The sequence below is a fragment of the Hyla sarda genome, chromosome 7 (genome assembly GCF_029499605.1).
Source record: "Hyla sarda isolate aHylSar1 chromosome 7, aHylSar1.hap1, whole genome shotgun sequence".
Taxonomy (NCBI): Eukaryota; Metazoa; Chordata; class Amphibia; order Anura; family Hylidae; genus Hyla; species Hyla sarda.
In genome coordinates, this window is record NC_079195.1 from 52,702,270 (window position 1) to 52,716,314 (window position 14,045).

A 14,045-nucleotide genomic window follows, 5' to 3' on the forward strand; every position below is an offset into this window, starting at 1 on the left:
GAGGCGGGACGCCGTTTCACCTGACAGAGGACGGAGTTATGTCTGATGACTGACGATGTCCTAAAATGGACACCGTAGGCTTCATTTCACTTTGTACTTCACGTTATACCTAGATACCCAAATTGTTTGTAAACAATAGTCTCTGTAGCTAATGTATAGCATTACGCAGTCTGGTACTTGATAGCATTAGGCTGGGTTCACATCACGTTTTCTCCCATAAGGGAGCGCATACGGCAGGAGAGAACTAAAACCTCGCGCTCCCCTATGCCTTTCTATGCGCTCCTGTATGTAATTCATTTCAATGAGCCGGCCGGAGTGAAACGTTCGGTCCGGTCGGCTCATTTTTACCGGACCTAAAACCGTGGTTGACCACAGTTTTAGGTCCGAGGAAAAAGCGCATACGGCGCAAAAATGAGCAGACCGGACCGAACGTTTCACTCTGGCCGGCTCATTGAAATGAATTACATATGGGAGCCCATAGAAAGGCATGCGGGAGCGCAAGGTTTTAGCTCCCCCCTGCCGTATGCGCTCCCGTATGGGAGAAAACGTGATGTGAACCAGCCCTTATACAGTCTGGTATTCATTGTTACAAGTGAGTAGGTTTAGAGTATAACAAAAGTTTAGAGCAGTGTTTCCCAACCAGGGTGCCTCCAACTGTTGCAAAACTACAACTCCCAAAGGCTGTCCGGGCATGCTGGAAGTTGTAGTTTTGCAACAGCTGGAGGCACCCTGGTTGGGAAACACTGGTTTAGAGTATTACACTTACGGCAGTGAGCCTCTGCTATACTGATAACGTTATGTCAGGTCTCGCTGATACCAGAAACACTGATTACATTTCCAGGAAACATTATTTTATTACCAGGAAACATTATTCTATTACCATCCCATTATGAAAGAGAAAGGAGCAGGCAGCACCGGATAATGATCGTCTACATGCAGAACAATTGTTACTAAAAAGGCGCTGTTGTCTCTGAGCAGCAAAATGAGAAGCGTCATAGCAGAACTGGAAAGGGCATACTACAGTCAACACAGATTCACAGATTATTGCCAAATGTTATCAGACTGAAGGACTGTTAATACAGAATTTATTAGGCAAAAAATATGTTTACTCTATTATCAATTATTATTATCCTGGTCAAACATTTCGGACTAATTAATTTCTTCGCTAGCCTTTAGGGGGAGCATAGGAGCTAACTGTATACTTTTACTGTCACTATTGAGCCCAATGGGGGAGATTTATCAATATCTGTACAGAGGAAAAGTTGCCCAGTTGCCCACAGCAACCAATCAGATCGCTTCTTTCATTTTGCAGAGGCCTTGTTAAAAATGAAAGAAGAAATCTGATTGGTTGCTATGGGCAACTTTTCCTCTGCACAGGTTTGATAAATCTCCCCCAATGGGTATAAATAATATGCAGTAAACTCCACAGCTCGCCCTTGTGGTGGCTGAAGGTAGCCAGAATGTTCTCATTCAGCTGCAATCAAATGATGTGTGATGATGGACAATCCATTGGGGGGCAAAGGGGGTCTAGTGGGGGGATCAAATGGGTATTCTCAGAGTCAGCTAATATCATCACGGAAATATCCCCTACAGAACAACTGGATGAAAAAAAACATTGCATGGGAGCTAAAGAAAGGCCCATCTATTCCAACTAAGATCAGCATTAGAAAGTGGAATGACAAAGCTCATATTTCAGCCTCAAATTAAAATCTACCTTAATCTATATACCTTACTGCATATTGATTTTTTTCTAGACTATGACATCACTGCTGCATCATGTGACCCAAGTGCGACATCATCATGTGTCTTCATTATTCCTATTAGAGATGAGCGAACTTACAGTAAATTCGATTTGTCACAAACTTCTCGGCTCGGCAGTTGATGACTTATCCTGCATAAATGAGTTCAGCTTTCAGGTGCTCCGGTGGGCTGGAAAAGGTGGATACAGTCCTAGGAGAGAGTCTCCTAGGACTGTATCCACCTTTTCCAGCCCACCGGAGCACCTGAAAGCTGAACTCATTTATGCAGGAAAAGTCATCAACTGCCGAGCCGAGACGTTTGTGACGAATCGAATTTACTGTAAGTTTGCTCATCTCTAATTCCTATTGTATGACCTGTTGTATGACTTATTCTATTTATTCTTTTACATTGGCAACACTGTAGGCACTCCAGTGTATCTAAACTGTATATTTGGCAGTGTAGCTATAATTCCTGTAGTGTGGGAGGAACTATGCAATGCAAAAATGCTAAGAACTGAGCCAACATATACAGATAATACTAAATAATGTGGAAAATCATGAAGCTGTATACAATACAGTAGATAGTTCTGCCCACAGTTCCAAAATGCGACAAGATAGGTTCCTGTAACCATTATATTGTATTGACCCAACATGTACTGTACTTTGGTTGCAAGGTCCCTCTAGCAGCGCCGCCTCAAATGGGCTTTTAATGAAACAAGTTTTTGGTATTGCACTCCTCATGGTAAATAAAAAATCTTTCTAATGAACTTTGTTTAAAAAAAATGAAGTTTTCTATTTTTTATTTGTGCTTAAAAAAGCTGCCAGTAGGTGTTTCCCTACTTGTCCAGAGCACATTACCCCCACCCCCCCACCCATCTCTTGCAAAGACTTTGGACTCCTGCTGGCCTGGCAGAAGTCCAAAATTGGGATATACAGTCTGGAATAATGGGGGGGTCCAGCAGCCTTAGACAATTATAGCTCATCTCACACTGAACTGATCTGGGTTGTGTGTAGCAGAGTGAGGGAGGACGTTCCCCCCTGTATGGCTTCAGATGATGTCACACCTGCTGGGGAACGCCCCTTCCCAGTCTGTGAATCTGACTGAGCAGAAAATACAGAGAAATATCAAGGTAGAAAATGAAAAAATAATAAAAATTAAGGCAGGGGGTGGTTTATCATGATGTGGGCAGAGAACTGGGAGTATTATTATAATTAACAAGATCATGAAAGGTACTCTTTAAGTGAAAACTGCATTAAAAAAAATAATGTCTATTATACTTACTTTTCACGGTTAAAAATGACAAATTCTTGTTGAAGTGCATCCAAGCACTCCTGCAGGTAATCATCCTGTTGGAAGAGAGTCATAGACATGTTTAGGAGCAGGTAAGTAACACATATTCATTACAGGAAAACATTCACAAAAACTGAACGTCTTCAACTTCATTATATTTACCAGTTTCCTGCAAAATGCATTAGTTCTCTTCCCATCTTAAATTAGATTTGCCTTTATATATGTATATAAACAATGAATTATTAATTGTTTGTTCACCATTAAATATTTATGTTACAATTAAATCCTCAAGAAACCCATAGCCTTTCGTTTTACTTGCTTGCTCAATCCCTAATTCCGTTAGTTAAGTCGTCAGGAGCAAATTCACGTTGGACCAATCCATACCCCTTATGTCATTAATGGGAAATTTCCCTCCAACCACTAGACCTTTACTTAATGCCAGATGAGAAGTGTAGTGTTCGGACTTATCACCTATCCCTATGTATGGGGGAGGCGTGGTAAATAGAAGTTGTAATTAGTCATGTGACTACTATGTCATAGTCCCATGATTAGAGCTTGGAGTCCCGATCATCTGATCTACATGGTTGGATCAGAAAAATCACTACAATCCCTAATTCCATCTCAGGACTTCTGTTAATTTGGATGATCCCTATAAATTGTCCACATTCTCACCACAACCCCCCCCCCCCCCCCCCCCCCCCAAAAAAAAAAGTAGGGTAGGTTCACACGTGCTGTATTATTTGCTGCTACGTATTTTCCTACCCATTAAAGTCAATGGGTAGCAGAATCAAATACAGAAAATATGCAGCAAAATGTGCAGCTAAATATGGTTACTTCTATTTAAAATCCTTCCAGTACTTATCAGCTGTTGTATGCTCCAGAAGAAGTTGTCTAGTTCTTTTCTGTCTGACCACAGTGCTCTCTGCTGCTGCCATCTCTGTACATTTTAGGAACTGTCCAGCGTAGGAGCAAATCTCCATTGAATACGTATATGCTGGCGTATAAGACTACTTGGCGTATAAGACGACCCCCAACTTTTACAGTTAAAATATAGAGTTTGGGATATACTCGCCATATAAGACTACCCTACCTACCACGATGTACGGTACCTTGTATTTCCCCCCACATTAGGTAGGCATCATGTTCCCCCACATTAGGTAGGCAGTATATTTCCCCCCACATTAAGTTGGCAGTTCCCCCACATTAAGTTGCCAGTTCCCCTACATTAGGTTGCCAGTTCCTCCACATTAGGTTGCCAGTTCCCCCACATTAGATTGCCAGCTCCCCCACATTAGGTCGGCAGTTCCCCCACATTAGGTCGGCAGTTCCCCCACAATAGTAGGCCACTCCCCCACAATAGGTCGGGAGTTACCACACATTAGGTCAGCAGTTACCCCACATTAGTAGGCAGCTCCCCCGCAATAGTAGGCAGCTCCCCCCACATTTGTAGGCAGCTCCCCCCACATTAGGTCAGCAGTTCCCCCACAATAGTAGGCAGCTCCCCCCACATTTGTAGGCAATTCCCCCACATTAGGTCAGCATTTCCCCCACAATAGTAGGCAGTTCCCCCACAATAGTAGGCAGCTCCCCCCACATTTGTAGGCAGCTCCCCCCACAATATTAGGCAGCTCCCCCCACATTTGTAGGCAGCTCCCCCCACATTTGTAGGCAGCTCCCCCCACATTAGGTCAGCTGTTCCCCCACAGTAGTAGGCAGCTCCCCTCACATTAGATTGGCAGCTGCCCCCAACAGACATACAGCTTCCAGCCATATACAGTGTATGGCTGCAGGCTGTATGTCTGTACTGGTCTGCCCCACAGTGTTCCGATCACCTATCCTCCGGCCCGGGTCACCATCTACTGCTATGGCCTATGGACCATAGCAGTAGGTGCCGGGACCGGGGAGCGGTGACCGGATCACTTAAGATAGCACGGCCGGTCACTCACCAGGCCCCGGTCGGCGCGTCCTCCTGCGGTCCTCCTGGTCCTGCGCTCCTCTGCCTCTATGGTTGTAGGCACATGACGTCACTGACGTCCCGTGCGTACAACCATAGAGACGGAGGACCGGACCGCAGGAGGACCGAAGAAGGATCGCAGGAGGACGCCGGGGAATGGTAAGTGACCGGCAGACATCCTTATGTCCCGAAAAGATTTTTCGGGACACAGGGATGTCCGGCATAGGAATACCTATCATTATCTGCCTGGGCCGGCTCCCGCGTGTGGCTGCAGGCGGGGGCCGGCCAGAGCAGCTAAAAACTAATACTGTATACTAAAAACCAGGGGGCCTCCAGCTGTTGTAAAACTACAACTTCCAACATGCCCGGACAGCCTTTGCCGTGCTGGGAGTTGTAGTTTCACAACAGCTGGAGGCACCCTGGTTTTTAGTATACAGTATTAGTTTTTACTTGCTCTGGCCGGCCCCCGCCTGCAGCCACACATGGGAGCCGGCCTGGGCAGATAATCAGAAGTTTTCCTATCCTGGACCTCAATACCCGGCGTATGAGACGACCCCCGACTTTTCAGAAGAAAATTTGGGGTTAAAAAGTCGTCTTATACCCCGGGATATATCCTGCTCTGGACAATTCCTGACATGGACAGAGGTGTCAGCAGAGAGCACTGTGGTCAGACAGAAAAGAAATTCAAAAAGAAAAGAACTTCCGCTGTAGTATACAGCAGATAATAAGTACTGGAAGAATTAAGATTTTTAAATAGAAGTAATTTACAAATCTGTATAACTTTCTGGCACCAGTTGATTAAATTTTTTTTTTTTCCACCGGAGTACCCCTTTAAAGCCAAAGGAGTCACTGTGGAGTCAAACTATGGGGGAGATATTCAAAAACTACTGTAATTTCTGTTATTAATTACACCTTTTTTTTTCCTCCTTACATTTTCAAAGATCTCTTGTGCTGCTTTGAAAATATGTGAGAATTCATTTTTGTGCCACCTATCTTTTCTGTTTTCCGTGAAATTTTTTTTTTTTTTGCTGCCACCCTTAATTTTTACTTTTTTTTTCTCCATAATTGCCAATTTTGGCACCAAATTTTTAATCATGGAAAATTCTAGCGGAAGCATCTCACATAATATTCCATGATTACTAGGGCTCATACAAGCAACTGTATAAATAAAACATGTCCAGGGGTTAAATGTGAGTACAGGTGCAGTGATTTTAAATTTTTTTTTTTTTATTAACATTTTTCAATAATAATTACTTAATTTTTAATAATTGATGAAATAACACCATTTTCCAAATAAAAACAAAAATAAAAAAAACTGCAACCATTTTTGTGATTTCTACACTAGCAAAGAGCTAGTGTGAATTTTTGGATGTAAAATGGATTCTCTCCCCTTTGAAAATATCATGTAAAACATTAAATTTACATAACCACACCCACTTTTGCAAAACTGGTGTGACTAGTGTAAATCTTGGCTCATTCTCATGTAAAACACTTTGAATATCTGATGGAAACTTTTAGGCGCAAAACGTTATTTTTTTTTATGTGAAGAGTCTTGAATAAGACCCGGTACCCCATCAATCATGAGAACAGAGGTCCTATGTCCCCTCGGGTTAAAGGGACATGTGCTCTGCTCCTCCATTGCACTCTATGGGCCGCATGAAGATAGACGAGCGCATGCACACATAGACTAGCGCATGCACAGAATTCGAGAAGCACTTACAGACTGAGAGCTGTCTTTACTGTTATCCCTAGACTTATTCTTGGCCAGTCTTTTCTTCTTTTTATGTAGTGGTCTCGATTCTAAGATCATCTCTTCAAGCTCAAATGTAGGATCACAATGTAACCGGCCTTTCTGTAGAAAAGAAAATACTAATAAAAGAAGCCTGAGGCCAGTATCCCACAAGTGTTATACAGGTACATTATATCGCTTCTCGGCCTTTTGGCTAAGATCAAGTGTAGTACCCTTCCTGTTAGTTGGCGGTGTGGAAGACCACCAAGGCAGGATGGGGAACCACACAGTAGGACGGGTGTACCAGGGATGGCTGTATAGCACATCAGTCATCCCCGATGAGACCTGTTCCCTGCTAGATCTTGCCCTAAGGTCCGGGTAGAGTGAAGGCCGAGCTGCACAAGTGCCCTGGGAGTGGTGACCCCAGGGTTCCGGAATTCACTTGGGATTGGCAACCCCACTTGAATGAAAGCACTTAGCATGCACTTTTTCTCTCACTCTTCTGGGCACTCACCCTTAGTATCCCGGCCTTCCGGCTAGGATCGGGGAATTTTTATAGATCCGGTCGGATGTCCGGGCAGTATCACACACTACGCACATCCACTTATTTATTTATTATTTTTGTCACTGTGTCCACCTTTTTGTGTTCTGTTTGTTCACTAGGATTTGGCAGGGTGCGGTATCCCTTCTGGGTGTCCCTCCTGCCGGTCTAGGGGAGGTGTGTGTGGCCATCAGGTTCCTCACCTCCCTGCTATACCCCGTGGCATCCTTGCTTCGGCAGGATGCCAAACCGGTTTTACTGGTTCCTTGGTGACAACCTGGTTAACGCCTAGTTGTCTGCCGGGAACACCTTTGGTCCCTGAGTACCTTCGGTGAAAGGGGACATTGTACCTGGAAACTTGCAGGTGCCTTTTGGCCCGGAGGTGAAGTGTTTGGTTTGTTGGGGGGCCTTTCTCCTTTTGGGGAAGGGCTTGCGATAGACTGCATTCTCGTGCACGTTTTTTTGTGTGAACACTTGCACTTTTTACTTGCACTTGGATGATTTGAGAGCACGTACCTCGGCTTTCAATAAATAAAAAAAATACAGGTACATTATATTACGCTCACAAGTCCCGGCCCGACTGCAGGTCTAGTGATCTGACATGACCATCATACTATGATGCTATTAGATTGCACTAAATGCACATATATCGTAATACGGCAGCAGAATTGTGTGCAATTGACCTAAAGATAAGGACAAGGTAAACCTAACACAAACTTTTTCTATATAGATTTCCAATAATAGACTTTCATGGCATGTCAATCAAACCCATTGGGAGAGGCATATATGTGGTTTTCCAGCTGCCGGGATCCCCACAGTTGTCTTGAATGAGCAGGTGCTATGCATTTAAGTTTTCCACTGAAATCAAATAAAGGAAACCTACAACTGTGAGCGCTTGTGGGTTGTCCGCCTATTTCTTTTTATGCTTAAAGGGGTACTCCGGCTCCAAGACATCTTATCCCCTATCCAAAGGATAGGGGATAAGATGTATGATCGCGGGGGTCCCGCCGCTGGGACCCCTGCAATCTAGCATGCAGCCCCCACCTGCAAGCACTGCAGGAAGCACTGGAGGCTCTCAGTTTTATGCCTCCCGACCAAGGGGGCGGAGTATCGTGATGTCAAGACTCCACCCCGTGTAACATCATGCCTCGCCCCCTCAATGCAAGTCTATGGGAGGGGGCGTCACGCCCCCTCCCATAGACTTGCATTGAGGGGGCGGGCATGACGTTACATGGGGCAGAGTCATGACATCACGATACTTGGCATAAAACTGAGAGCCTCTAGTACTTCCTGTAGTGCTTACAGGTGGGTGCTGCATGCTAGACTGTGGTGGTCCCCAGCGGCGGGACCCCCTAGACAATACATCTTATCCCCTATCCTTTGGAATGAAGTTCATATTAACCTGTTCCGATGGTGCCAAGTTTTCTCTGCTCACCACTTTGTTGTGATGTCATGACACTTAAAAATGCCTGCTCAGCCAATCACTGATCGCAGCGGTGTGGTGCTCAGTGATTGGATGAAAATACATTTTTTGAGTACAAATGAAGACCAGGGAATGGTGGGCAGCAGGGACCGGCACTGTCAGAACAGCAGTGGGGGATCGGGGCAGATAAGTATGCACTTTATTATTATTTTTTAGTACAGTCTAAGCACTTTTAGACATATAAGGAAAAGGCTAGACAACCCTTTATGTTACCTCTCAGCTAAAAACTAGGTCTTGGATCTAGGATCAGTGTGCTGAGACCCACATTGATCCTTAGATATAGCTGGAGGATGTGCGCAGCAGCATACTTTACTCCCCAACTCGGCGCTCACTGAAGGTGGCAGGCTCCTTTATAGTTGATGCAAAGTGACAGATCAAGTGCAGAACTGGGGAGTGAAGAATGCTGCTGCACACTTCACCTGACTATATCTAGGGATCAGTAGAGGTTTTAGCACCGAAACTCCAAACGATCAAACCTTTTGACATATTTGCATGACATGTCTAAAATTTTTGGATGACAGTAACACTTTAACCCCTTAAGGACTGAGCCCTTTTTCACCTTAAGGACTCTGTCATTTTAAACATTAATAACTCTGGAATGCTTTTAGTTATCAATCTGATTCCGAGATTGTTTTTTCGTGACATATTTTACTTTAACATAGTGGTAAAATTTTGTGGTAACTTGCATCCTTTCTTGGTGAAAAATCACAAATTTTGATGAAAAATTAGAACATTTAGCATTTTTCTAACTTTGAAGCTCTCTGCTTGTAAGGAAAATGTATATTCAAAATAATTTTTTTTTATTCACATATACAATATGTCTACTTTATATTTGCATCATAACATTTATGAGTTTTTACTTTTGGAAGACACCAGAGGGCTTCAAAGTTCAGCAGCAATTTTCCAATTTTTCACAAAATTTTGAAACTCGCTTTTTTTCAGGGACCAGTTCAGGTTTGAAGTGGATTTGAAGGGTCTTCATATTAGAAATACCCCATAAAAGACCCCATTATAAAAACTGCACCCCCCAAAGTATTCAAAATGACATTCAGTCAGCGTTTTAACCCTTTAGGTGTTTCACAGGAATAGCAGCAAAGTGAAGGAGAAAATTCACAATCTTCATTTTTTACACTCGCATGTTTTTGTAGACCCAATTTTTGAATTTTTGCAAGGGGTAAAAAAGAGAAAATTTTTACTTGTATTTGAAACCCAATTTTTCTCGAGTAAGGACATACCTCATATGTCTATGTAAAGTGTTCAGCGGGCACAGTAGAGGGCTCAGAAGGGAAGGAGCGTCAAATGGTTTTTAGGGGGCATGTCACATTTAGGAAGCCCCTATGGTGCCAGAACAGCAAAAAAAAACACATAGCATACCATTTTGGAAACTAGACCCCTCGGGGAACATAACAAGGGGTAAAGTAAACCTAATACCCCACAGGGGTTTCACGACTTTTGCATATGTAAAAAAAAAAAAAAAAAAATTCCCTAAAATGCTTGGTTTCCCAAAAGTTTTACATTTTTAAAAAGGGTAATAGCAGAAAATACCCCCAAAAATTTGAAGAAAAATTTCTCCCGATTCAGAAAACATCCCATATGGGAGTGAAAAGTGCTCTGCTGGCGCACTACAGGTCTCAGAAGAGAAGGAGTCACATTTGGCTTTTTTGAAGGAAATTTTGCTCTGGGGGCATGCCGCATTTAGGAAGCCCCTATGGTGCCAGGACAGCAAAAATAAACACATGGCATACCATTTTGGAAACTAGACCCCTTGGGGAACGTAACAAGGGGTAAAGTGAACCTTACTACCCCACAGGGGTTTCACAACTTTTGCATATGTAAAAAAAAAAAAATGTACCTAAAATGCTTGGTTTCCCAAAAAATTTACATTTTTACAAAGGGTTAAAGCAGAAAATACCCCCCAAAATTTGAAGCCCAATTTCTTCCGATTCAGAAAACACCCCATATGGGGGTGAAAAGTGCTCTGCTGGCGCACTACAGGTCTCAGAAGAGAAGGAGTCACATTTGGCTTTTTGAAAGCAAATTTAGCTCTGGGGGCATGCCGCATTTAGGAAGCCCCTATGGTGCCAGAACAGCAAAAAAAAAAAACACATGGCATACCATTTTGGAAACTAGACCCCTTGGGGAACGTAACAAGGGGTTAAGTGAACCTTAATACCCCACAGGTGTTTCACCACTTTTGCATATGAAAAAAAAATTTTTTTTTTTACCTAAAATGCCTCTTTTCCCAAAAATGTTACATTTTTAAAAAGGGTAAAAGCAGAAAATACCCCCCAAAATTTGTAACACAATTTCTCCCGAGTACAGCGATACCCCATATGTGGCCCTAAACTGTTGCCTTGAAATACGACAGGGCTCCAAAGTGAGAGCGCCATGCGCATTTGAGGCCTAAATTAGGGACTTGCATAGGGGTGGACATAGGGGTATTCTACGCCAGTGATTCCCAAACAGGGTGCCTCCAGCTGTTGTAAAACTCCCAGCATGCCTAGACAGTCAGTGGCTATCTGGCAATACTGGGAGTAGTTGTTTTGCAACAGCTGGAGGCTCCGTTTTGGAAACAGTGGCGTACCAGACGTTTTTCCTTTTTATTGGGGAGGGGAGGGGGGCTGTGCAGGGGTATGTGTATATGTAGTGCTTTTTACTTTTTATTTTATTTTGTGTTAGTGTAGTGTAGTGTTTTTAGGGTACAGTTGCACGGGCGGGGGTTCACAGTAGTTTCTCGCTGGCAGTTTGAGCTGCGGCAGAAAATTTGCCGCAGCTCAAACTTGCAGCCGGATACTTACTGTAATCCTCCGCCCATGTGAGTGTACCCTGTACGTTCACATTGGGGGGGGGGGGGGGGGGGGAACATCCAGCTGTTGCAAAACTACAACTCACAGCATGTACGGTCTATCAGTGCATGCTGGGAGTTGTGGTTTTGCAACCGCTGGAGGCTCCGTTTTGGAAACAGTGGCGTACCAGACGTTTTTCATTTTTATTGGGGAGGGGGGTTGTATAGGGGTATGTTTATATGTAGTGTTTTTTACTTTTTATTGAGTGTTAGTGTAGTGTTTTTAGGGTACAGTCGCACGGGCGGGGGGTTCACAGTAGTTTCTCGCTGGCAGTTTGAGCTGCGGCAGAAAATTTGCCGCAGCTCAAACTTGCAGCCGGATACTTACTGTAATCCTCCGCCCATGTGAGTGTACCCTGTACGTTCACATTGGGGGGGGGGGGGACATCCAGCTGTTGCAAAACTACAACTCCCAGCATGTACGGTCTATCAGTGCATGCTGGGAGTTGTAGTTTTGCAACCGCTGGAGGCTCCATTTTGGAAACAGTGGCGTACCAGACGTTTTTCATTTTTATTGGGGAGGGGGGTTGTATAGGGGTATGTTTATACGTAGTGTTTTTTACTTTTTATTGTGTGTTAGTGTAGTGTTTTTAGGGTACAGTTGCACGGGCGGGGGGTTCACAGTAGTTTCTCGCTGGCAGTTTGAGCTGCGGCAGAAAATTTGCCGCAGCTCAAACTTGCAGCCGGATACTTAGTGTAATCCTCCGCCCATGTGAGTGTACCCTGTACGTTCACATTGGGGGGGGGGGGGGAGAAACATTCAGCTGTTGCAAAACTACAACTCCCAGCATGTACGGTCAGTGCATGCTGGGAGTTGTAGTTTTGCAACAGCTGGAGGCACACTGGTTGTGAAACACCGAGTTTGGTAACAAACTCAGTGTTTTGCAACCAGTGTGCCTCCAGCTGTTGCAAAAGCTACAACCCCCAGCATGTACGGACAGCGGAAGGGCATGCTGGGTCTTGTAGTTATGCAACAGCTGGAGGCATACTACTTTGGCTGGGGACGCTGGGGACTGTAGTTATGCAACAGCTGGAGACACACTGGTTTGCTACATAACTCAGTGTGCCTTCAGCTGTTGCAAAACTACAACTCCCAGCAGTCACCGACAGCCAACGGGCATGCTGGGAGTTGTAGTTATGCAACCAGCAGATGCAGTACTACAACTCCCAGCATGCACTTTAGCTGTTTGTGCAAGCTGGGAGTTGTAGTTACACAACAGCTGAAGGTACTCTTTTCCATAGAAAAAATGTGCCTCCAGCTGTTGCAAAACTACAAGTCCCAGCATGCCCATAAGGGCATGCTTGGAGTTGTGGTGGTCTGCCTCCTGCTGTTGCATAACTACAGCTCCCAGCATGCCCTTTTTGCATGCTGGGAGCTGTTGCTAAGCAACAGCAGGAGGCTGTCACTCACCTCCAACGATCCAGCCGCATCACATGAGCCCCTCGTTGTCGCCGCCGCGGCCGTCGCTCATGGGGCCCCGATCCCAACATTGACGCCGGGGATCGGGGTCCCCAGCACCTGGGGTGCACGTCCCGCACCCGCTCACGTCCTCCGGAAGAGGGGCGGAGCGGGTTGCGGGAGTGACACCCGCAGCAGGCGCCCTGATTGGTCGGCCGGGAAAACGGCCGACGAATCAGGGTGATCGTGAGGTGGCACCAGTGCTACCTCACCCCTGCAGGCTCTGGCTGTTCGGGGCCGTCGGAGACGGCCCCGAACAGCCTGTAATTCTGGGTCACCGGGTCACTGGAGACCCGATTGATCCGGAATCTGCCGCAGATCGCTGGACTGAATTGTCCAGCGATCTGCGGCCATCGCCGACATGGGGGGGCATAATGACCCCCCTGGACGATATGCCCCGATGCCTGCTGAACGATTTCAGCAGGCATCGGGCACCGTCTCCCCTCCAGCTAGCGGCGGGGGGCCGGGATTTGACAGGACGTACTCAAACGTCCTGAGTCTTTAAGGACTCGGAAAAGGGGCCGTTTGAGTACGTCCTGCGTCCTTAAGGGGTTAAAGAGGTACTCCACTGGAAAAAAAAAATTTAAATCAACTGGTGCCAGAAAGTTAAACAGATTTGTAAATTACTTCTATTTAAAAATCTTAATCCTTCTAGTACTTATCAACTAATGTATGCTCCACAGGAAGTTCTTTTCTTTTTAAATTTCCTTTCTGACTGACCACAGTGCTCTCTGCTGACACCACTGTTCATGTCAGGAACTGTCCAGAGCAGGAAAGCTTTTCTATGGGGATTTGCTCCTACTCTGAACAGTTCCTAAAATGGACAGAGGTGTCAGCAGAGAGCACTGTGGTCAGAGAGAAAGGAAATTCAAAAAGAAAAGAACGTCCTTCCAGTCCTCTGTAGTATGAAACAGCTGATGAGCACTGGAAGGATTAAGATTTTTAAATAGAAGTAATTTACAAATCTATCTGACTTTCTGGCAACAGTTGATTTAAAAAAAAAA

At 44.9% G+C, this 14,045-nt stretch overlaps 1 protein-coding gene across 1 annotated transcript in view; it reads right to left on the minus strand.

The window, feature by feature from the left end:
• The window catches only part of STK32C (serine/threonine kinase 32C), a 377,838-nt gene that overhangs the window by 12,584 nt on the left and 351,209 nt on the right, over positions 1-14,045 (minus strand). The window contains exons 10-11 of the mRNA XM_056529023.1: positions 6,705-6,836; positions 3,022-3,086 (exon numbers count right to left, since the gene is read on the minus strand). Coding sequence (XP_056384998.1) covers positions 3,022-3,086; positions 6,705-6,836 — 197 coding nt within the window. The remainder of the gene's footprint in view (positions 1-3,021; positions 3,087-6,704; positions 6,837-14,045) is intronic.